At 41.8% G+C, this 26275-nt stretch overlaps 1 protein-coding gene across 1 annotated transcript in view; it reads left to right on the forward strand.

Moving 5' to 3' along the window:
• Positions 1-25067, forward strand: part of hcn4 (hyperpolarization activated cyclic nucleotide-gated potassium channel 4) — a 71620-nt gene extending 46553 nt beyond the window's left edge. The window contains exons 5-8 of the mRNA XM_035164942.2: positions 10334-10480; positions 10818-11058; positions 20847-21011; positions 22816-25067. Of these exons, the coding sequence (XP_035020833.1) occupies positions 10334-10480; positions 10818-11058; positions 20847-21011; positions 22816-25067 (2805 nt within the window). The remainder of the gene's footprint in view (positions 1-10333; positions 10481-10817; positions 11059-20846; positions 21012-22815) is intronic.
• Positions 25068-26275: the final 1208 nt, after the last annotated feature.

Consider the following 26275-nt stretch of genomic DNA (forward strand, 5'->3'; position numbering starts at 1 on the left):
TGAATGATAATGACTATGTATTTTTTCATTTTTTGTGTCTGACCAGAATTCAAACTAAAAACCTGCTCTACTCTAGTGTTTACAAAGATTGGTGGTAACTAGTATATTACTTTATCTGCATTAACATTAATAACCTGGATTTTTGTTTTCAAAGATCAACAGATTTTAATGTGAAACACACAACATTTTTAGATTTTTGATAGTTGGGCTATGTTTTTCTTTAAATATGTTTTAAGCTTTTTTGTGTTAATTAAATCTCTAACTATCTCAGTTAAAGTTCAAGTTTTTTGATAGCATGAATATGTTTATGAGCACTAACTCATACAAACTACTCTGTCACAGTTTGTCACTGCCTTGGTTGGTTTCTAAACGACATCAGAGTGTTTGGAGTGCTGAGTCAACACATGAACTGATGTTGCAGTTTACGGACTGTGAAATATGAAAAACGTGACATTTGACTCATTATTAAAATGCTCAAAATGCCACCACCTTCTTTTCTGTTGCCTGTTGGCTCAGAGAAATTATGCTCTGTAGTTTTCAGTTTTTGTATTTGGAAGCCAAATGCGCCTGTGTTGATATTCCAGAGATGCTATCGGCAAGACTGCAAAACTGCATCATTAACATACAGCAGCAGTCTGCAAACTGGCATGAATGGTGATTTACTCGTCTGTTTAGCTCCACAAATCTCTGATATGTGTTTTGACAATCTTGCTTACAACATAATATTTATCCAATTCAAATGTGGAGTGGAGTAGCAATGAAAATGAATAGTGACCAGCATGGAGCTGGATAAAAGCTGCAGTAGGCAGGTTATTGTGTTATCGCTGTGTTGTTTATGACATTGGAGAGAGTGCTCATTGGTAAACCCCCAATCAACTCAGGCCCTGTTCAGACTTGGTATTAACATCCATCCTGAGAGATCACAAGAGGTCAGCGCTAAGTTCATCTGTTCACACCTGGCATTACAATGTGTCCTGGATGTGTCTACTGTGAAGACACTCAACATCAGCATAGAAACTCTACCGCCACTAGCTTTTTGTCGGTGTAGTTGCAGCACGTACCTACGACGTAGCTTAGACGCAGAAGCATAAATGTAGCTTTGACGCAGAAGCATGAATTGGGCTTTAGGAATGGTTGAATGAATGATTTTGTGCAGCTATGAATAAAGATTTGACCTATTCAAGAAAAGTATTGATCATTATGTGTTGGTCAGTGTTTATATTGTGGTGTTGGCTACAAACAATTTACCATATGGTCACTGAGAAGTTTAAAATGTTAGATTCTTTGTGAAACCCTAACGGGTCCGTGGACGTCAGATGAGTAGGCGGTCTTTCATATGTGAACCAGGACAGATTTACATTCACACAGCAAGAAGAATATTGCCACACGTGTCCCAGATCAACTCGGATGTGGTCTGATTGATCAGATCTCAGGACACATTTGGGTCCATAAGACCAGTTCTTAGCACTGACCACTTGTGATCAGATCACTCAGGACGAATGTTAATACCAGGTCTAAACGGGGTCTCAAATATGGCTCACTACTCGCAATGGCACAGACGGTAGATATGGACCACCGGTTAGTTGGAGAAAGAAGTGAAAAAATCAGGTCAGTGTTGTGCCAAGCATCACCAACGCTACAATTATCTGCCCGACAAATGGCTGTGCATTCATCCACTGTAAATGAGCTGTAGAAAGTAGAACATGCAACCTTCATACACATGGCTGTGGGGCCAACACGAGAGGCCATCTGTCCAGCTGGCATAAAGAGGGGACATCCAGGTAATAGTTACATTTAGACGTGAAACAAAATCAGTGGAACCCCCTCTGAGAGACTCTGATGAAGAGAACCAGTCTATGAAAGGATCTCAGAAGTGTACTGTCGGCACAGAGCAAAGGAGGAAAGAAAAAAAGGCTCTGCTCTCAAAGATGGAAAAATTATCATCAGAAAGCACGGGTATAATCTTTTCTGAATAGAATTCTATTACAATGTGGCACCATGTGATAAATGCCTTGGCTGTCAGAAGCTAGCAAGCGGTCTTAAATACTCTTAAATAGGAATCAGGCAGCCTGTTAACTGTTACACAAAGTGGAGAGCCCAGCAATCACATTAAATACTCGAGGTTGATATACGGCCTCCGCTGAGATGAAAAATAGCTTTATTAGATTAATTTTCACTCGGCTAAAAATAAATACTCCAGTCTTGATGTTTTTTTGCTGTGTATAAACAGAGCACGCTGATGCAGAATAATAATAATGCATGTGCTTTTTCTGCCTGTTTGCAACTCCGTTTTGTTGCGGGTGTATCTGATTGCATAGATTAGGTGGGGTCCATGTCAGATTGGAAACATGACTGAAGCACCACCTCCTCTACTCATGTGGTGCTATTTACAGAGTGCTGTAATCATGTGATTTTAATATCCTGAGATCCCAAAATGAAATGTTCATATTCATATTTTAGTGCAACCATCAATTCACAACCCTTATATTCAATTTATAACAGACGCCTGTACTCGTTTTAAACCAGCCCTGTTTGAAATGGCCTGTGTTAATGCTGGTTGCAGCTTTCTTTCCGAAACTATAGAAGTGGCCTACAGTGATTGAGCTGCAACAACTAAAGACCTGCTGCAGGACTCAGTCCACAGAACCATGAAGCTGCAACACCACTGCAGCACAAAGAGTTGTTCACCTGTTTATTCAATGTTCAGTGAAGTGCGTGAGTACACAGAACCCAAAACTGGAGAATTAGTTGTCATTGCCATTGTAGTGAAGGCTCTGCTGTTGGTGTGATTGACAACGTCGCTTAAATTGGTTAGTCCCAGCTCCTGCTGCTACAGATCGCTGGTCTCCTGTTTTTCTTTAAATCATATATTATATTACTATATAGTCAATTAATATTGAACATATCAGGTGTACAAATCACATCAAATTTGAAACAACTTCTATGGACCCTTAACAATAGACATGCCAAGTGTGAAGCCAATAAGAGAAATGGTTCTGGAGATATGCGCTCCACATTCAGACAGATTTTTATTAGATAGAAAAAGCAGTAAAATTATACATTTTTAAATTTGAAACCGTTTATTGTTTGGCATGTGCTGCATGATACCTATTACTAAAATGTTCTGTACAGTGACTTTTTGGATACTGAAATAGTTTTAGCACTGTTCTTTTTTTAATCTTGGTATGATAAACTGAGACCCGCTCTACAGGATCAGAGTGTCACTCCTGTAGGCTAACAGAATAGTGCACTACTGTAGGATATGTTAGTGTGGTATAGACCTCTGAATAACTCTGCTAATCTGTTGGATTCTCTCATCTCCACATTGAAACTCTATATTACCCAGCGAGAAGTTCTCTTTACACCACGATCTAAAACATTGTGAGCTGGAATAGGTTAGTCATTATTCAAATCCCCCCTGAGGACCCCAACCCCCACCTCCTCTCTTGTCTCAGGCATGTTAAGAACCATTATCACAGGAAGAGAATTACATTTCCCCCAGATTGGGGCCACAAAATGGCTGCGCATGTGACTGTGCATATACAGGGTGTATACGCCGCCTGCCACTCCAGCCTGCTGTAAGCCAAAAGAAAGCAAAATAGATAATCTCATTCATTTGTAGGTGATGTGTGATCCATGTTGTCTCGCATACTTTGTAGAAAACTCGCTGATCCTTTTGAGGAATTCTCATCTCTTGTTTTGTTTTTTAAAAAACAGTATGCTGTTAATATCATCCAGAGTGGGATAACCAAGGAACGCTCTGTTGTTGTCCGTTGCTGGTGATGAAATCAGAGTTGCCCAGCAGGGACCTGCATATAAGCAGCATGTTGTGGCATGCCATTCCCTAATGGCTTTAGGAGGAAATGGCGACGGGGCTCTGCACCCCCTCCCCTTTAAATCTCCAATTAACACTTAGCAATTAAACACAGCTCTTTGGGGAATAGTTAATAAGAAGCCCGAAGCTGATTGTATGAGGGTGAAGAGGCTCTAGAGATCTTTTGTTTCCCCACTTCAAACCTCCAATCAAGACCTGTGTAAATACAGTAAATAGTCATCAGAGGGAGACTGTGTTTGCACATGACAGAGTTGTCCCTGTCTCTCTTAGAGGGACAGAGATGTATTAATGCTGCCAGCAACAATCAAGGCCTTACAAACCCCTATGATGTAAAAGATGTAGGTCTCTTTCACAATAGCGACAACTTGGCAGCGCCTTGTGGGGGCTAAGTCATGATTTCCCCCTGTACTATCAACCAAAGGACACAGCTGTCAACAAGTTGAGTAGCTTAAGTCAGATTCTGCCTTACAGTAACAGCCGTTCTCATTAGTGGGGACCTGACTGATGGCATTACTGTAAACCCTGTTACATTCCCCTTTCCTCTCTGTCTGCCACACAACTTTTACTGCTGACTTAAGGCCTGTTGACGTGCCCCAGAGGGACTCTATACCGCTCTTTGAATGCACCACCAAAACCAAATCCAAAGTGCAGCCAAGGTCAATGAACTGTCTATTTAATGTCCCATAAAAATTGATGCTTCCTACAAAAGGAAATCCCCTTGCTTAGGCGAGGGTCGACCATAGTTACCACGGACTGTACTGTTTATAAAGATGGATGACTTGTCTCCACCTCCTCCCACTATCCAGACATTAAGCCAAACAATCCTAGATATGAATGCTGTCATCTTGTGTATTTGAAGCCAGTCTGCACAGTAGGAATCAGGGCATAGAGCCGCCTTATCTCGGTCTCGCCGATACACATGCTTGACCTATCGCTAGTCAGTCTCAGCTGTCAATCATGACATATCAACCGTTTGTTATAGCATCATATAACTAATTAAAACCAAACCAGAAAAATGAACATACATCAGTGTGATAAGAGATACCTAAAATGACAGGAATCATCTTTGAGAAAAATGCATTTGACTTGTTCTTTGACTTTTTAGTTTAATCCATCTCCTATCCGCTAACACTTTTAGGGGAGCTGTCATGTCGTCCATCTTTATATTCAGTCTATAATAGTGACCATTAACCTTTCAAACTCTTATCTACCCATGGCCTAGTTATTGATAGCATCATAAAGAATACATCACTAAAATATTGATAATGATAGATACTATCTCTAGCATTGGCAGGAAAAGGTACAATGACAGTAAACGAAAAACCCTTATGATTCCCATACATGGCCATTGAAGTCATAGAATGTATAAGAAAAGTATAATGTTAATGTGTAAATGTACAGTGTGTTAATGCCATTCTTTCCAACAATTATTGCCGATAGGAAATATGCAGTGAAAACAAGACAGTCCATGTCATGCTTACAATGGCGATGCTAACATGATTGTTTTACCATGTTCTCCATTTTAGTTTAGCTTGTACTAAAACTATACACTATACTATTAACACTAAAGTCAAATTTATTAGGTCATCATTCATTTTGCAGAGATCTGGTCATAAAATTAAGTACAAGACAATTTTAACCTCACTGTGGCCCAAAAGAAAAAAATTCAGGAGCAACAAGGGGTTAGGGTTAGGGTCAATACAATTCACAGTGGGTGGAAAATGAATGCCTTTATCAAATCTCATGGCAGTTTCGCCAAAAGTTCGGACTGACTGACATTCTGCTCCCTGGAGCCACTAGGAAAGCTAAAAACCTTGATGCCATTTCACACAGCAAAGGCAATTTATAGGACTTGGCTATTGGCTGGTACCTGTCTTAATGTAGCGTTATAAACACTGCTGAATATAAGGTGACGGCTACTGCCAGTGTTCAAACTGTTCTGATTCCTGTTTACAGTTGTGAGTTCACACATTTTAGAGTTGAGGGAGCCTCATTATATGAGCCCTACCTTTTGACCATGCGGGGCAAAGTTGGGGAGAAGGAGACAGAGAACAGTGGAGAAAAATAAATATTTAGAAAGTATAATTAAGTGGCTGACATCTCTGTTGGGGAATGAATTATTCATCTATTATTTGGTAAAAAAAATTTGCATCTGCTTGGAGAGCTGCATGAGAGAGAGGGGAATTGGGAGAGAAAAAAGCATGATAAAAGAGCAGGGGGACGGAGAGGAAAAAAGAGTATGAATGGGAAACACACCAAAGATGGATACGTGAGAGAAGGATGAAAACTGAGAAGAGAGGAAGGATTTTTTTCAATTGAATATTGTGGACAGAGCTACAGAGTTCAGTGGGCCAACTATGCTGCTACTAAAATATGGCCAAGGCTGCAAGCTAATAGGCTAACCTACATACACAAAAATGTAATGTAATGTACTTAAAGGACAGTAAGTTAATGTAGGGTTCTTAACCTTGACAGTTTGTGCATTAGGCTTTACGACACTTGAAAAACTGAAATATCCCAAATATTCATCATTTTATGCATACAAATTTACTGCAAAGTCAAAACCAAGATTTAATCAAACACTTCAATTTCACATATATGAGTTATATAAGTATGACAGAGTATTACTGCAACTTAAAGTAATAAAGTCGAAAATCAAGTATATAAAAGAAAAAAAAGAATTTAAATTATATGTCCCTCTTACTCCATCTAAGAAAAGAATATCAATACCACTTATTTATTTAGTTTTATACTATGTTGTGGTTTTGGATGGGTTATATTATATCTATACAAACAAAATTACTCATTGGGCTGCTGTGATGACAATGGTAGCTTTTCTGATTGGGATACTTGTTGTTCCAGTCCAGCAACAAGCTACGCAGCTAGTCTGGCTGTGTCCAACGTTAGCAAAAGCTTTTACCAACAACCTCACTTATGACTTCCACCAGGGAAGTTATGTTTTCACCCATGTCTGTTTGTTTGTTTGTTTGTGATGGAGATTATATCAATACAGCTAAACAGGTTTCCCTCAAACTTGGTGAAAGGATGCAGTATGAGTCAGGGAAGAACCCATTGCATTTTTCAAATGTCTTTAACATTGTGAGACAGGGAATTTTTTCAGCAATTTAGTTCTCAGAGAATAATTCATGGATCTTGATGAAAAAATCTGACATGTTTAGCGGACTAATATTTATGTGCAATTTTGTGCAGATCCAAATAAAAATCTGGATCCCGTGAATTTAAATGTGGTTTCATAAGGGGAAGGTTGGGCCTTGGATGAGGTTCTAGTCAACAAATTATATCTTGTTGTGTAAAAACATGCTGGATTTATGTAAGGATTTTTTTGGGCAAGGCACAGTCACTTCATGGAGTCTTGCTGGCACTTGGAGGTTGCCAGACTCGACTAATTGCCTGGCGAGTGCTCTGTTGCCTGAGCTTTAGAGCTGCTGGTTGGTATAATGTGTTAATGTTCTAACTCATGCTGAGCACCTTGTTGACTGCTTGCCATTACCTTACAGATAGGGAAATATATTTCCAAAAATAGTGAACCCAAGGAAAGAAAGATAGAATTCCATGGGTTTCCTTGGCTTCTCTTAAATATTGAGCAGCCCCCCCCCCCTGCATCCTGACCCCCGTGGTTGTTAGAGAGCAGTGAGGGAGGCTCCTTAATGCTGACTGTGATTTGATTTAGCAGAGCAGGGATCTTCCTGGTGGTGGTTTGATGGTGGCTGTGCCACAATAAGATGATTTCCTGTAACAGTGGGTGTTATCAGCTCATCACAGCATCAGGAGAGCACCGTCCCAATCAGCCCCTCCTCTGAGACTCATCAGTAATTAGTAAAAATGAAATGCCTTCAATGAGACACTGATCTACTGTAAGCAGTGCAGTTGTACTCATCACAATATAAAAGAAATGATCTTGCATTTGTTCCTTTGACAAATGCTCTTTCATGTTGGGAGAATCAAATCGTAACATGCTATAAAGCTCAGGATAAATGGATGTTATGACAATATTACTTTCCTTTTTTTCCATGATCGTTTAAAAAAAAAAAAAAAAGGTTCTGAGGGAGATGATAATTCCATGCCTTTGAAATAGAATGCCCTGGCATGTCTAATGCAGGAGACATAAAGACATTAGATAAGATGCAAAATGTGGGTTACATCTGTCATCTTCACCCTGGTATCACACACACATGCACCATCTTCACTGAAACACTCGGCAGCCAATGGACGTCTGCAGCCGTTTTTCTGGAGTAGAGGAGCAACAGTTATTCTCTGTGGAAGGATTTTTTTTTTCATCATCAGATCAGTAAATGCTCACTTTTATGCCAAGAGGATTGTGGGGGATAAAAACTGAAACTCTCACCCTAGTGGATATCTTAAAGCTGCTTTCCACATCTTATTCCTGCATTTAAATTGTCAAATACTTCACTTGACATTCCTAAGAATTGAACTCATATTTTAGGTATAAACCACTGAGTCATTTCTCAGTGTTGGACATACAGTATAATATAATCTAACCCTATCTGCTGAATTATGGCATGTACAGTATGTGCACGTGTTATTTATATTATATACTCTTGCAGTACAGCCCGTCCAATATGGATTTCTTTGGGGGACCGATGGCAATACTGATATTAGGGAGCAAATATTTTGTCGTTGTGATGCTAACAATGCACTAAAAACGGGATTACCAGCAGGGACATGCATACACAGTGTGCAGCTAACTGTCACAATAAAGGTAGCAGCCTCATCAGCACGCACTCTGACTCCAGACTGTTTTCTCAGTCTGGTCAAACACAGGCAAACTAAAACCCACCTGATGGGGGGGTGAACGTCTGGGCTGCATAAAGGACGTTTGTGTGGGCCAGTGCAAAGGTAGATGATGTTACCTACAGAGCCTTGACCCGACGTGATCTTAGCCCTCACCTCTGGATATTTTATAGCACAGGATTTTAACTCTGGTATGTGTTTCCGTCCAGCTCCACACACGTCCCATGATTCACAGGAAGTCACAGCCTTCCTGCTCTCACAGAAAACAGTCTGACAACGTATGAGGCAGCTGTCCTTATTTACTGTGCCATTTTTCCACAAGATCAGCCTTTTGATGACTCCCCCCCAAGATCTGTAGTGACTAGGTTAGTGGAGTCGGATAACAAAGGAGACATCTGAGGTCAGCCATGTCACTGAGGGGTGAGGCCACTGGCAGCGTAGAAATGGTGATCAAAGAGCACCTCCAGCTATGAATGGTTAATTTCCTCTTTTCCTTTTTTCTCTCTTACTCTAGCGGTCAAGGATTCTACCTGTTATTATTCCCGAGGTGCTCTCCATGTGCTTTGATCTGCGTCTCTACTTTCAGTGCGGTAGAATCAGTGAGAGGCCATCTGACACACATTTTTGATACATTTGTTTTAAACAAACAGCATGAAGACTGAAGGATGCAAACACACACTGCACTGTAAAAGAAAAGCTGTGTGTTGTTTGAGGAGCCACAGGGCTTTCTTTGTTATTAATTGCAACTCTATACCCACGTATATAAATAGGCGTTATCAGCAGGACACGTACATGTGAACACAGCATGGATATTATATTTTTCGATTATATTATGCAAATATTAATGATTTCAGCTAATTTTTTTAAGATAATTTCTCAGTAATTCTCAGGAATCCTGTAAAACACCTGAAGTGCATATTTTGTATCCTTTCCTGTATCCGGTTATTTTTGTCAATTTAAGTATTATTTGGTTTAATTTATGATGTCAAACCTGACACACACACACACACACACACACGCACACACCTCGTTATCACATTTATTTTGTATTGCACTTTTTTCAACTTACCGTCGCCTCAAAATAAACATGCTAGGAGGTGTGTGATTGATGTGTTATAATAGACATATATGAATGTAAAGTATCTAAGTGCTTTAATAAATGTCAACTCTTCTCAAACTTATCATAGGAGCAATCGTTCTTATTAAATGTAATTTCGCAACACGCATATCCTGTCTGGTTCTTCCTTGAAATTAAGTTCTGTCCACACTACATGTAGAGACAGTACTGTTGGTTAATTTTCACATACCGGAACTCGGTCTAAGGGTCCGAAACTTCAGACTTTTCATTGTTATTTGTACCAAAAAAGTTAGCGAATACAATAGCTGAACTGACAACACACAGAAGTCAGGTGCTCGCCCATCTACAAACCATTCATTGTCAAGTATAGATAGACGTAGCCCACATATGTGATGACGACAGGATGCAGGTTATTCAAAAGTCTTTGTTTAGTCTTTAAACCAAAAATCACAGATCAAATATAAACAATGTAACAAAGACATGAACCTTCAGACTTTCAGGTGTGGAAAGATCTTCAGACACGCACCCATCTCCATTTCCTTGTGTGTCTCACCTCAGTGCCAGCTGTTCTCTGTGGCCAGGTATTTGTGCTACAGCGCCACGGCCTGTTAGTAACCTCATTGCTGTGTGTCTCTGTGTCCCTGCAGTACAAACAGGTCGAGCAGTACATGTCCTTCCATAAACTACCGGCAGATATGAGGCAGAGAATCCACGACTACTACGAGCACCGTTACCAGGGCAAGATGTTCGACGAGGAGAGCATCCTGGGAGAGCTGAACGAGCCTCTCAGAGAGGTGGGATATGAGTATTCTTGTCTTGAGTCTGTATCTGCTGTGCACGTGGCCGTGATGCATTCAAAAGCCTGCGTGCTTCCTGACATTCCCCTCAGTTCAGTTCACATTCACTGACATTTTACCCTAACACATGCACAGAGTATCCAAAAAAAGAGGTTTTCGTTTGAGGCCAAATCCAAACAAGAGTAAAACTGAGAGAAGCTAAAAAAAAAAGAAAAAATAATCAATTTCCATGTTGTCACTCCATTATCTCTCTAGTCTGAAATATGGCAGGTCATTTGTAAAGCTCCAGCTCTTTTCTGCTGCTCATTTTTTTTTTCTTTGCATGCTCACACAGGAAATCATCAACTTCAACTGCCGAAAGCTGGTGGCATCAATGCCTCTATTTGCCAACGCCGACCCCAACTTTGTCACCTCCATGCTCACCAAGCTGAAATTCGAGGTGTTCCAGCCGAGGGATTACATCATCAGGGAGGGCACCATCGGCAAGAAGATGTACTTTATCCAACACGGGGTTGTCAGTGTCCTCACCAAAGGCAATAAAGAGACCAAGCTGTCTGACGGCTGCTACTTCGGAGGTAAGACGAGCTAACTCTGCATCTCAAACACAAACTCAAAGGACACACTGTGTGGCTTGCATCTGGCAAGGGGAATTCTGGTAATTTTTTAACCTAGGCCCTATGTTTATAATGTGGCTGTGTGAAGGTGCTTTCAGACATGCATTTAACTCTGGATAATCTCCTGACTTTATCCGAATGGGTTGTATTTGATAACACAAATGTTCTCTGTGGAGTTTCTCCCGCCAGCCTCCAAATAAAAAACTGTGGAAAATGCCTGGGTTAGCCAATGTGAGAAAACAGCAGGAGATCCTCCTGAGGATTCACAGTGTGGGCGTGTTGATGACATTTCTTACACATAACAGACCCACAGTTATAAACACTGGGCCCAGATTGAAAAATACTGGAGTTCTTCTGTAATGATATGGCCTGACATTTTACTTTGTGAGGCGACAGCATTCAGATGATTCTATTCTTGCTCTGATATCGTCATGAGCTTGAAGTTGTATGTTCTGCAGAGCTCTGTCACCTCACTTAAAATTCAGCTTCATGGTTTATGCAGGACCTTTCCCTTAATTCACATCATGGTCTGTCTGGTAAATGTAGGACAAACTCAAATTAGGAGCATAGCATTTGCTGTAGTGGAAATGAAGAAATGTGTGTTCAAATGTGTCAGAAAGCTGTGAAATTACATACTATAAGAATGTTTAAGTCTAAACTAATTTAACTCATGTTACATTCTTAATCAGGGTCAGAGAATGTGTCAACTGCAGAGCTTATGAAACATTTTGCAATACTGCACTCACCAAAACGAAATGAGTGTGTCCAGTATCATTTTAGACGACACTGTGAAGTAAAGAGAAATGGTAGCAAAGCATTCAACAGCACATGACCTTCCTGAGAGTTTAATTACGCCTTGCCTGCTCAAGTCCTTCTCTTCCAGAGGGGTCAGAGGGGGGTTTCCACAGAAATAATGAAAAGATGGCAGCCAATCTATCTCCACACATGCTAAAAATAGTCAACATTTTTGACAACATGACCCCATCTCGCTCGAGGGCCTCGTTCTCCAAAAATGTTCCCTCCAAGGTCCCTTCTCAGCGATGCAGTGCTCAAGATTCAGTCGGAGTTGGGAGTGAGCTCATAGGCTTGTTTGTGCTGCATGTTTGTGTGACAGTTTGATGTTCTGCCACTCAAAGACACTGGAGTGTGCTTTAGGTGGCAATGCCATCTAGGGCTGTCAATGAATTTGGTTATTTAATCAAATTATAATAAAAAAACACATTTGATTGTGAAAATGAATATTCAGTTGTGAAAAAGCACTGCCACCGTTGCACAATGTCATGTTGAAAGTAAAATTCATTAACAACATCCATGCGATAATGATTACAGAGAGTTCACAACCCAACACGTCTGCAGACAAAATGACTCACATGCAGTCAGAGCAATTTAAAAAGCTCTGTTTGGCTAAACTTTGGATTTAGATCAGCAGCATAAATTTGTTCAACCTCGACATCCCTAAAATATGTCCTCAATGAGCATGACCTGATGTCCATAACTCCACCCAAACAGCCATGAGGTTATGTTTTCACCCCTGTCCGTGAGCAGATGACCATGAAACTTGGTGGAAGGATGGGGTATAGGTCAGGGATGAACCAATTCAATTTTGGTGGATCTGGATCAGGGGTGGATACAGGATTTTGTTTGCGCAATACAGCTTCTATCAACATTTTCCTTGACATTCATTTATTTAGAATCTGTTTATCACACACTAGTTGTTTTATCCTCATACCACATGACTGGTTTCGTCAATTTTTAATCAAACACAATCCCCAAACCCATGTTTTTATTTTATTCACTTTTCACCAATTTTCACACCCCTAATGCAATTTTCACAATCTCAATACATAACCAGGAATGCATCCACATCTGACCTTTTTTCTCCATGCGTAAACACGTGTAGTGTAGAACAGATTTTGGAACAGAAACTGGCTTGGTTGCTTTAATCATAATCTTTTGATGTGTAATTATTTTCCCCTCCTGTGCATTATAGGCACAAGGCTTTTGACTCCATTATCCTGTGATTATCTCTGGCAGTGGCACTCCACTGGGGGTGTATGGGTGGGGGCCAGTGACGTAGGCCTGGAGCCACTGGGAGTTTGTTACCAAACATGAGTTAGTCATTCATGAAATTAATTGGTGCAGGATCAGCATTGGGGGTTGTGGCACATGTGCATCTCTGTGTGCTTTTCAGTATCAGCATGCAGAAGGTCGAAAGAAATTAGTATTTTTTAAATTTCTGTGATTTTATTAATGTGCCGGAAAGCTGACATCTGCAGTTTTGAGTCCTTGTATGGGTGAGGGACGTACTTGTTACGGTGTAAGCATGAGAACAAGGAGCTGAAGCTGTCCAGTTGTTCATTTTTGTCAAGCACGCTCATCGTCAGCAGCCTCTGGTTTACAGTACAGCAAATGGCGTGCGTATGCGCTCATCAACATCTCGGCAAACTCATGTACCGTATACTCATTCATTCATAGACAACATGAATTATTTACGCAATTATATACTTAGCAGTCTACTCCAGTTTGTTAGCTGCTGGATTAGCTCGAGCCAGAGAGCCTAAAGTCTAAAGTGGACACGACGTGTCCTGGACGGGAGCGTCGGCTGGGCACACAGCGATCCAGTGGCGAGGGGAAATGTGATGTGACTTCAGTACTCACGCCAAGGGACACATGGATCGCTGCCAAGCCTGCTCTCTGGATGCTGCTCTGGGCTCAGAAAGAAAACACGCACCCTCCCTCCATCCATCCCTACTCCAACCCTCCCACCCCCCTCCTGCCTCCTTATAGTTCGGTACAGAAACACTTATCGAAAAACTGTATCTCCGCCACCCTCTCATTCCCAGTCTAAACAGGTTATTGTTGTTATAGTTCATCCTGCGTCCACTCCAGTAATTGATGTGTTGCCAGTGGCAGACTGCGGCTCTCTTGTGGTTGGAGTGGAGCTCGGTGACCTAGTGGCGGCCCTGCATGCCAGTCAGAGGTGCTTATCAAAAGCTGCCTTTGATTGCACCGCTAAGATGGCTCACTTTGCCTCTGAGTGAGTGGCTTGTTGCAGCCCTGCGAGCGGGCGGCGTGAAAAGAAAGAGAGACACAGCCAGAGAGTTGGAGGCGGTGGAGTATGTTTTGACCGCACAGCAATCTCCTGTGTCATCTTTTTGGCTTTACTCCGTCTCTGATTGGTTCTCCGGCAAATGGTTGCTCTTTAAATCCATACTCTTGTTAAGTCCTGGGTTAGGGAACTAATACTCGTCCACTCTCTGCTCCCTTTTTTTTTTTTACCTCTTTTCCCCTCTGAGCTCAAAATGACAGGTCTGTCAAGCTGCCAAATGACCACCCTGACTGAGTGAGTCAGTGAGAGAGGCTGGCAGCAGTGAAGGCCCAGGTAATCCTTGTGGTCCTTAACCCAGTTAACACCCCGACACCTCTTATTCTGAAGCAACTTCAGCTGAAGGTGGAGGCACGACAGCAGCTGACTGAGTGACAGAATGGGGGGTATGGTAATATATATAAGAGTCTTATATAACATGACAGGTTGGTTAGGATAGGATGATAAACGACAAAATGCTGTGCGATGTCATATGACACAAAACACTGAGATGCTGGGCTTGTTGTGAGTGAAGTGTCATGTTTTATATAACTGATCAGATGCTTGGGGCTCATGCTTTTTTTCTGATATATAAGTTACTTTATTTATATCTTTTTATTATTACTGGGTTTTTTCATTTTTTACTCAGTTGGTTTGGATTAAAGAGTCGGTTGAATGAGTAAATCATTCACTCCGCTTCACGTGTGTCAGTTCAGCTAAATGTTAACATGCATTCCAACATGCTCATAATAACAATGTTATCATGCTGTTGTGTACTAGATTTCATGTTTACTGTGTTCAATGTGTGTTTCCAAATGGAAAATGTCATTAGTTTTAAATTCAGTCATTATAGTTGCTTGGAAATTGATTGGAAGTAAAATGTTCATCCTTTTTGATGGAACTAGATGTAAAGAGAAGGGATAAGTTACTTAAAAAAACCCAAAGGGGGACCTGAATGCCTGCATCAAAATCCCATGGCTGTATATCCAATAGTTCAGATATTTCTCTCCAAAACCACAAATAAAGTTGTGAGATCATTAATCTTCTTCTTCTGGGAAACATACAGTATATTGTGCCAGTTTGACCAGTTTTTGGTGAGATTTCAGTCGGTTACAAAGTAGTGGAATTATCAACAGCCCATCATTGCCATCCTGAGGGCCATAACACCAGCGGTGCACAAACATCATCTACCAATCGAATATTTCCAGAAACCTCTGTCTGTCTCTCTGTTGGTCTGTATGTGACTTGCATAACTCGGGAACAATTAATCTTATCGGCTTCAATTTTGTCATGTGTATTGAGAGGGGCCCAAGGAAGCTCAGTGTCCAATTTGGTGAAATTTGGACATTTTAAATCTTAACAAACAGGCGAAGAGTGCTCTGTAGCTGCGTCAGCTGGGACTCATTTATGTAAGTGACGTAGATCATGACAACAGCAAGTTCACAACAATGGTGCGTTCTTGACAACAGCAACAACTAGTTGCGGTTTCTGTCTTCAGTGTCCAGCTTCCCTGAGCTTTTAATAAACAGGTGAACAGCTCTTTGTGCAGCAGCTTCAGGGTTCTGTGGACTGAGTCTTGCAGCAGGTCTTAACCTACTTTGGCTTAATTGCTGCAGGTCACTTTTACAGTTTCAGAAAGAAAACTGCAACCAGCATTAACAAAGGCCAAGTAAACAGGAGACCGTACTAGTGTTATAAATAGAACAATGGAAATGCCAACAATAACTTTAAATAAAATAAGTTAGCAAGTCTTTTGAATTCAAGACTTCAAACTAAAAATGAGCTTAATTTGCATTTGCACGTACTACATGTTCTGATCCGTGAATGTTGGTTTACTGTGTTTTTGTCCCTCACTAACATAAACATCTAACTTCTTACCTATTCAGAGGGTGAAAAAAGACACAATGAGAAATGACGGGCGCCCAGCGTCCGCTGCTGTGCTGAAACACACCAGATATCCTCTACCTGCCTGTGCATGCTAGCCTAACGGAAGGTGTTTGCGTAGCTATGCAAATGCTGGGAGGGAGTTATCATGACATGTCACGGGGAATCAGGCAGCCTACTGCGGATGCTTCAAAGGTTAGAGAGTGTGCGCTCCGTGGGCTGTGGGCAGTGTCAGGGAGGGAGATGGGAGCTGACAGAAGGACTCAGAATCCAGGTGAGCTTTGCCAGACCAGGCTGCAGGACACAGATACTTCATCACAAACCAGGCAGCCCTGCTCATACTCATTAATTCACATCCATGCACGGTCATAAGCAGGGAGAAAGGCAACCAAACACACACACACTCAGTGACATATAGACAGAGGCACACACAGACTTAAACTTATTTAAATGCACTTTCAAAGGCCAGTATTTGCACATGTATACATAAAATCAGCCAATAATGTTAATGTTGCTATCACTGGAAAGTTATACAGAGAGAAATAAACATTAAGGACCCTTATTTTATATTCACTTTTGATTAAATTCAATCTTAAAGGAAAGGCTTTCAGCTTGGTCTATAGAATACACACTGAAATCTTGCGTACAAATTGAGAGCTGTTGCAAGGGACTCTGGGTGAATCATCTATCAAATAATTCCAGATCAATATGTCTGTTTGTAGAACGTATGTTTCAAGAGAACAGTTCATCTTACCGGCTTCAACTTGGTGTATGTGTTTTCAAGGGCCCTAGGAAGTATGTTGATTAGGTGTCATTTGAACATGTGATATAGTCAATGTTGATAAACCTTAAATAACCACAGTGCTCTGTAGCGGCAGTAGCTAGGACTTATCAGCAACAACATCTCTAGTTGAGTGTTCTTCGTACTGAGTCAAGCTTCACCAAACATGGAAGAAACAAGTAAACAGCTCTTTGTGCATCAGCTTCAGGGTTCTGTGCACTGAGTCCTGTAGTCTGTCCTAAATTTCTTCAGCTCAATTACTGCAGGTCACTTTTTCAGTTTCCGAAATAGAACTGCAACCAGCATTAACACAGGGCAAGAAAACAGCCCATTCCAAACAGGCGGGTTTAGAACAGGCACAGCACTAGTCTTTCTAATAAGAGCCCAGGTCATAAAGGCTGTACCAGAAAAAAAACTGTAATTTTACTCTTCCCTCCTCAGAGCTAAAATAACGGTTGTTATTCAAATTAAATGACTGCATTGTCACTTAAATGTGAAAGAGAACCACATCGTGGCTATGATAAAGATGAGTTTTCATTTTAGACAATATGACAGTATTGTGTCTACCTCACTAACTTTCTAAACACAGTTGTAGGAGCACATATCGTTGCTGAGCCAGATAAACTCAAAGCAGAACAGGAAAGTACAAAAACACATCTCATTCTCAGCCAGATATCAGTACACCGGTTATCTTGTATCATGCTTTGCTAATTTGAGCTAACAAAGCCCACAATTTTGGGCTGCTTATGAGTCATCTCTTTGTCACTGAGGACCACACAGGAATGAATGATTGTAGAAGCGGCTGCTGGGTTTGAGGAGAAAACATGCACATCTTATAGAATACAGGCAGAGCTACACCAACAAAGCCCATTCTGTGATTTCATGCAGGATTTGGGGAGCGCTTCACTGAGTCACAGGAGATGTGAATAAGCAGTGGGAGCAGAGAATTCACAAATATATTGAATGTAAGTCTCAAACCATCCACAAAAAATGCCTTGAACTGAACAGTGAAGTATACAGAAGTTTGCATCTCACTCAGCAGGATGACAGTTTTATATTTTGAATATTGGAGTATAGTGTCCAGTATTACACAAATAAATATGGGCTATATACATAATAAATATCCAAAAAAATAAGGATAAATACATGTGTGAATTGCAATAACCGGTATTCTTAAGTGCTTTGAGTGGTCATCAAGACTAGAAAAGATGTAATTTATTATTATTTATTACTACATTTAATTTAATATATAAATACAAACCATTTATGTTTTAAGTTGTTTCAGTTTTTCTGTTTCTGTGCCAAAATACATTTATGAAGCCTACTGTATATATTTACCTCTGCTAAAGAGGTCATGATTTCATCCTTGTTTTTTTGTTTGTTAGTTAGAAGCATTACACTAAAGGATGTGGTATGGGTCAGGGAAGAAGCCAGCAAATCTTGGTGAGAACATAGAGGGTGAGAACCAGATCAGTGAGCGCTTTTTTCAACAAGCTTGTTTAGTACAGAAAATCACCTAACAAACATTTGCACATAATTCTGCCCTATTTTAATCCACTTTTACCAAAAACAAGACACTTTATTTGGACCCACATTTTTCTTGACCACTGATGTTAAAGTTCCAGATATTCAGGACAGTGTTGATCTTCAGAGCAGCCGCCTGCATTTAGCCCCTCTGCACTCAGAGATGTCCACTAATCTCTTATTGTGTAGCTCGAGGCGGGTTGCAGACCCAAACCCTGCCATGGATTTTTTTTCTCTTTCTGTGCTCGTCGTTCAGATGGCACTGCTAAGTGTCTGGGCTTCACTTGCTTTCTGCAAAGACAGTTAGATGAGGCCAGAGAGCTCACTGCAGCTCATCGCCTCATCTTGGCAGTATTGGCTTCATCCAGAAAGCCACGGGACAAGAGGATTTAATACAGAGCCGCTATGCTCCTCTCCAGAGGGGATTACTGGAGCAGTGCTGCGGGAAATGGACCCCCAGCACAGCTACAACCGGGGCTGCCCCCTCCAGCACACACTTAAGAGCGCGCACACACAAACACATGTGCCAACACACAGTGTGCATACAAACACAGGCAGGCGAGCACTGTGTTTTATCTTTCACATCCACACAGCTTTCTGAGTTAACCCAGGCATTGTCCATTCACCCATGCTCTCTCTCGCTCTCTCACCCACATGCACTCACAAACAGGAGCACACTACATATGATGTTGTTCTTATGCTTCATACCTATTCCTCCCTCACTGCCCTGTCACATCATACATACACTCTTTATCTGTTACCCGATCTCAATTTTCAAATCATTGAGCACAATCATAACCATTTCACACTCACTGACCAGAAGAGTACAAAGTACTGTACAATTTAATGCCATGCAGTCACTGTGTCGTGAATGCTCCGTACTCTGTGTTGACATTGTGGAAAATTTTGCATGAATTTTTTACAGAAGAGTTTGGCAGTCAATACTAAATTCATGTAGAGGTTTTGTTATTTCAATATAAGCTCTGCTTTTAAGGAAGATGAGCGGAGATGATGACCAACTTCATGACATCATACTCTTCACTGTCATCGTGCCAACATACAATTCTACCTAAAGCAGACGCCCACGTGAAATATAAACACAATATCCACATTTTCTACAGTAGATGGAAAATGTCTTGGAGGGTAAAACAGAATTAAAAGGCAATTTAGAGAAAGACTGAGGGTAGAGGGTCAAACATGCATGAGATTTCTGGAGATAAGTTGGATAAAAAGATTCTTAAAAATTTTGATTTGATGTATGCTAAAGGGACGGAAAGTAGAAAAGTGAATTATCTGTGTGAGAGAGAGAGAGAGAGAGAGAGAGAGAGAGAGAGAGAGAGAGAGAGAGAGAGAGAGTTTCTGAGAAAGAAGGAGTGTGATAGCGAAGACAGGAAGTGAGGGTGGAGGATGAGCTGAAAGCTGAAGAGAAAAGACATTAGGGGATGTGTACAAACACAGAAAGTAGTTAATACATGTGTCATTGTCACTTAACCCCTGTCCATATAAATACACACATATACAATATATATACATTACCTTCATCTAAATGTATTCATATACTTTAGACATAATGTGTGTATATATAGAAGATCTAGCCTATATTTTCACCATCACCTCTCCCATACTGCTCTCATGAATAAAATACTGGCATGCATACGCACATATATAGTACGTTTACATCCATCTGTGTACGCACACATACACACTGGCTCTCATATAGACACATCATACTTGTGCATAGCCGACGTGCTGCCACACACACACCATGTCTCTGTGACAGAGCTGTACAACAGTGCAGCTTGTTAAATGGAGCATTATTTCCCTGTGCAGACATGAGGGCTGGCAGGCCTCTAAGCTCTGAAAATGGCATTAAGTGCTGCTGTGATGGATTACTGAAAAGTTGTTGTTTTTAATGCTAAAAAATGAAACTGCTCTAGATTTCACTTATTTGAGAAAGATCTTTTTTATTGTGTCATACTGAAGAAAAATAAAGAGATACAACCATACACTTTAGAATAGATCATGTCGAAAGAGGGAAAGGTAAATTGTGTTATTATTAACTATGGGGAAATTGTGGGTCTTATGTTACTGTGTTGTCATTAAGTACCAGGCTAGAATCTTTTGTTGACCACAGCAGTAGTGGTCCAGTAGCAGTACCCCATATATGTGGATGGAAATGTGGCCAGGACATCATTTACATTTGTTTGAGATTTTAAGTGAGTACGAAAAAGTGACTATGAGGGGCCCTACAATGAACCACCACTCAGCTCGGGGTTCGTCTACCCTGTTGCAACACTCCTGCGCATTTTGTGACTGTTTTTATCTCTTGACGTTTGAGCATGTGTCTGTCACAGAGAAATGTAATGTTTTATCACCAGTATAATTGTTTTTAAAATTCAAATACAAGTGGGCTTCTGGATTTAACCCCACGACGTAACCCTGTCTTCTTTTTTTTTTTGCTATGTTTTGTTGCAGAGATTTGTTTGCTGACGCGGGGTAGAAGGACAGCCAGCGTGCGAGCGGACACATACTGTCGCCTGTACTCACTGTCTGTCGACAACTTCAATGAGGTGCTGGAGGAGTATCCTATGATGAGAAGGGCCTTTGAAACTGTTGCACTAGACAGACTGGACCGTATTGGTAAGAAAATGATCTTTAAAAAGATGATGTATGATTGAAATCTTTAATATGCTGTAAACTGTAAAGACCATAAAGAATACAAGAATATAATTTATGTTTACTTTTAATAAACGCTTATTATTAATCTAATTTCACATAGTCCCCATATGGCTGGGTAGATTTAACCAGTGGAGAATACCAATAGAATTACTGTACCTTTGTTTTCTTTTCCGAGGGTGTGTTTAGCTCGGCATTCTGAAATGAGTAGAGCAAACAACGCCTGAAATTACTTTCAAAGTCATCTTCATATAAATATGTTGATAGAGCTGTGGTTTTGAAATCCCTGTGTGACTTTCCCTACATATACAATTGACTTTCTCTCCATATCCATCACTGTTCCCAGGCTCAGCAGATGAAAAATTCACAATGAAAGGCACGCCTGTATCATCACTCAGCCATCACTGCATGCTCTGTTTTATCCTCAGCTATGTTTAGAATGGAAGATAGAGGAATTGCTTTAGGGAGTCTCTTTGTAGAAAATGGCTGCTTTGAAAAGATGTGGTGGGCTGATAGGCGTGCTTCTGTGAGATGGTCTCCTGCGTACTTCCATGCTGCCGAGCATGCTCATGTACAACCCTCTTCCCTTTATAAAGTAACTCACAAAGCACTGAAATTAATTATTGTCTTGATGGACTGTGCACAATCTGACTGGAGGAATGCAGGTGATAAAGGGTCAGGTGGTGCAGAGGTCAAGCTCAATGTACAGTAGGTACAATAGCTCACAGCAATGCTTCTGCTAATCTGCCACGAGTCATAAGAGAAAATGGGGAGATTGATCCGGGTCTAATTGCATTTACAATATCTTCAGGTTTCGTGGCCTAAATTGAAAATGGCAGTCATGTGAATTAACCCCATCACTGCTCATGTGGCCATTCAACAATGACTAATGGACTTTGTGGTCGAAGTTGGACACATTTCTCTGGAAGGTTTGTTAGCAGTTAGTATGACTGTTATAATGATGTAACTCCAACCTGTCTCTTTGACCTTGAGCACAGCTCATGAGGACTTGGTTTTCATGTGCATGTGTCTCAATAATGGAAATGAAGGAGTACAAGATATTAGGGGCAAACATTTCTTAAAATTGTGAAAAGAAACTGTATCCTGATGATGGATTATTCCAAGGAAACTGTTGCATTTTATAGCAATATGGTTTCAGGTTGATCCTGGATTATTTTTTTCTTTTATGTTTCCCTTTTGAGATTAACAACCAAAAACAGAAGAGAAAATATGACATCAATAGATATATGCCGACTTGTTATATTTCCTCCGCTTACGCTCTATCCCAGGCTGAACCTGCACCTTGTGGTACAATGTTTGCTTTATGTTTTGTCTCTGTTACCGAGGGAATCACAGTAACAGCTATTTAAACAAACATTGCCTACACCTTAGGCTGTCAGGCATTCTGAACGTCTGTCTCAGGGTAGTTACTGTATCCCCCGCCTATCTTTTGTTGTTTCTCTTATTCTGTGCACTTTCATGCTTTGTCTTTGCCATTCTGCTCCATCCCTCTGTCTCTTTCTGAAAAATATTTTCCTCCCTTTTCCCACTTGTGATTTTCATATATATTTATTTTCTTTATTTTCTATCTTTGTGTGTGAGGATGCTCTATTAGAAAGGGTTTCTGGAAAATAGGGTGCTTATTCGAGTACACCAATATGTCAACCTGGTTCTAACTGCCAAGGAGATTTATGCTCCTGCTCTTTTTATCTGTCTTTTATCTAACCTGTCACTTTGTGTCTGTTTTTGTCTCTGTGTGCTTTTGAAGGCAAGAAAAATTCCATCCTGCAGCATAAGGTTCAACACGACCTCAACTCTGGTGTACTCAACTACCAGGAGAATGAGATCATCCAGCAGATTGTGCAGCACGATAGGGACATGGCGCACTGCGCCCACCTCATGCAGAACGCCCCACCCCAGACGCCTCCCTCGCCAACTCCTGTCATCTGGGCCCCCCTCATCCAGGCCCCTCTCCAAGCAGCAGCTGCCACCGCCTCAGTAGCCATTGCACTGACACACCATTCCCACCTCCCGCCAACACTCTTCAGGCCTCCGGTTTCTGTTCTGGGGTCCCTAAAGGACCCTCCCAGTCGATTCAAGAAGTTCCATGCATTTGTTCCTTCATCCACAACACCTGGCTCTGCTAAGGACTCCCCCTCTAGCACACCCTCTAAACTGCACACTGGGGTGGACATGCCATTGTTGGCCTCTTTTCAGGCCCAACAAATGACTTCAGTTTCAGGGGCAACTGGCTCTCGCCAACAGGCTTCAGGTAGCACAGGCCAGCAAGGACCTAGTAGGGGTGGATCTTGTTCAAGTGGAGGAGGGGTGTCTGCCCTCCCTTTTGGACCTTACTCATCCTCTGGATCACCCTCATCTAGTATGGCCCAGCTGCACCCACAGCCACAGCATCAACAGCCCTTTCGCTCCAGCACTCCACCTCTTTCAAACCTCTTCCACCAGGGATCTACAGGTGGAAGCACAGGGTCAGGAATAAGTGGAGGGGCAGTTGGAGCCTGTGGTGGTGCCACAGGATGGTCTACAGGTGGAGTGGTAGGAGGTTCTGTGGAAGACGCCACTGGGGGAGACCCTCCTTGGGCTGGAGAGGAATTTGTAACTGGAACAACAGAAGCTACTCTTGAAGGGCACTTTGGTTTGGGAGGAGCTACTGGTGGGTCAGTAGGAGGGATCTCAGGGGAATCATTGGGAGGGATCTCTGATGGGTCAGTGGGTGCTGCTTATGGCAGGTTAGCAGGTGGAGCATCAGGTGGGTCAATGGGGGGCATTACTTGTGGGCCAATAGGAGATGCAGCCAGGAGATCAATGGGAGGGGTATCTAGAGGATCAGTTGGAAGGGCTTCTGGGGGATCAGTAGCAGGGGCCACTGGAGAATTATTTGTAGTGACGTCCACTGGAGGATCATTTGGGGGAACCTCTAGTGGATCGATAGGAATGGTAGGGAATCCTGGTGGATCGTTAGGAAAGGCTTCCAGTGGATCAGCAACTACATCAACTAGCCATACAGGAGGAGGGTTGAGTGGGACAGGGGGAGGGGTAATTGGAGGATATATTGGCAGAGCAGCAGGAGGGGCAGTAGGGGGTCATATTGGAGGGGCTATAGCTAGTCCTGGAGGAGTGGCTTCTGTTGGAATTACAGCTGGACATATTGGTTCCTCCCGTTGTCAGAGTCCTATATCTACTGGCTCATCCAGCCCTATGCCTGGGCAGCTTCTCCATAGCCAGCCACCTCCAAAGCCCCCTCAGGTGGCTCCGCTGCAGCAGTTTGCTGGGGGAGGCAGGACTACCAGTGGCTTAAACCTCTTCCATTCCCCTACACAAGGCTCCCCATCCTCCAGCAGAAGACAGCCCAGCCTGCAGCCTGCTGAGGGCTCCCCATCTTCCCTCAGCCATTTTAGCATTTCAGGCCTCCAGTCTGGCTTTCTTCCACACCAGATATCCCTAGAGAGGTCTGCCCTGGCCTCACTGGCCCAGTATGGTTCAGCAAACGCCTCCCCCTGCCTTACCCCAGTGGTGCCCAGCCCTACTATTCAAAGCCCAGTGGCTGGCAGGACTTTCCACTACAGTGACCCCTCCAGTACCACAGGATCCCACAGTTCGCTGCTGATGCCTCAGTCATCTGTCCCTTCACAGCATCCCAGTCAGCCACAAACAGGGAGAGATTCTCCACTGGGTCGCTTTTCTGAGGACCTAAAGCTTTTATCCAGCTCACACCCATCTCTGCCCCAGGAGGTTGCCCAGGCCTTCGGCCACCAATCTCCTCACTCCTCAGTGGAAACTGGATATTACCCCTCACCCTTTTCCTCACCCACTCTTATGCCCAAACCCTGTAGCTCAGTGCCAGGACACATGACTCCTCCAATCCAGATGTCTCCAGGGCACCCTCACCAGACTCAGTCCCCGGAGGCCTCCTCGGCTTTGCTTCTACGGAGGGGCTCATCCACCTACTCATCGGATCTAGAACCTCAAACTGTCCGCTCTAAACTCCCTTCCAATTTGTGAGGATTGATCACACCCTCCTGTGCTCCTCAAAACTAGATCACATGCAAACCCTCCATGTGTGGCTCTCTTTTCTTTGTGTCTTTAGACTTCACTGTGTTCCACCTCTCATTTTACCAAGATCTTGAATTTACTGTGATTTGAAAGATACTTTACTGGGTAACTTGGAGCTCTAGAATAGTTATTTGTTGTATGCTTTATTTTGTTTTTTATTTATACACAATGTATATAGATAGAGATATATTTAAATGATAAGTTAATCAAGGGACTAGGAGGGTGTGAAAAATAATCTCCATTTAAAGGACAGTAATTTTCTTTATTTCTTTAACTATGCCAAATTCATCTTTTGATGTTTGGGAAGATAATTCAATGGACTACACAATAGTACTCTTTTTTTCTGCAGGAACCTATGCACTAATACCTGCATGTGTAAAGGCTTTTTGTGTGTTTCAAAAAAATGATCTACATTTTTAGATAAAACAACATGCTTCGAGACAGGCTGACTCTTGTACCATCTCATTTAGGATCACATATTGTTGATCCTTAAATGTATCTATTAGATTGTACTTATTTATCCTCTGTATAAACGTTTCAAAATCTTATGGGAGATGGAGAAGAGACGTTAGGAAACCAAAAAGACTTTTCCTGTGGGGTAATAATTCACCTCCTCTTGGCCCATCGATCATTATTTTATACCAGTTTATCATAATACAGTTTTTTGAAGCAGGGCGAGAGGGGTTCGGTGAGATACCCTCAATCATAATATTCAGACATAACAGCATGTGAGCAACTGGCTTTCCGCAGAGTCGTCAACTACGTCCTAACAAGCTCACATTGTCTTCCAAGCTCATGCCACTAATGTGTGTGGAAAGCATGTGTTGTTTTTCTTCCTGACTGTGCAACTGTTAATATGTGAGTGTTGGTGAGAGAAAAAAAGTGTGAGAATCAGTGGGACAGTCGGATGCGGGGCAAGACTTTTCCCCAGATCATCAAAAGGTTATTTTTTCCTTTTTCACTCAATAACGTCCATTGACCACATGTGGTTTGTTGTATCTCTCAGACAGTTCAAAATCAACTGAAATATAAAATAGAGTTTTTGTCATTCAGCAAACACAGTACACAAACTGCAATGTCAAAGAAAGTCCATCATATGTTGTCCTGTAACTGCTACAGTATATGGTCAAGTCAACAGAGACATGTGTCCTCACTGA

Source organism: Hippoglossus stenolepis, chromosome 1 (genome assembly GCF_022539355.2).
Source record: "Hippoglossus stenolepis isolate QCI-W04-F060 chromosome 1, HSTE1.2, whole genome shotgun sequence".
Classification (NCBI taxonomy): domain Eukaryota; kingdom Metazoa; phylum Chordata; class Actinopteri; order Pleuronectiformes; family Pleuronectidae; genus Hippoglossus; species Hippoglossus stenolepis.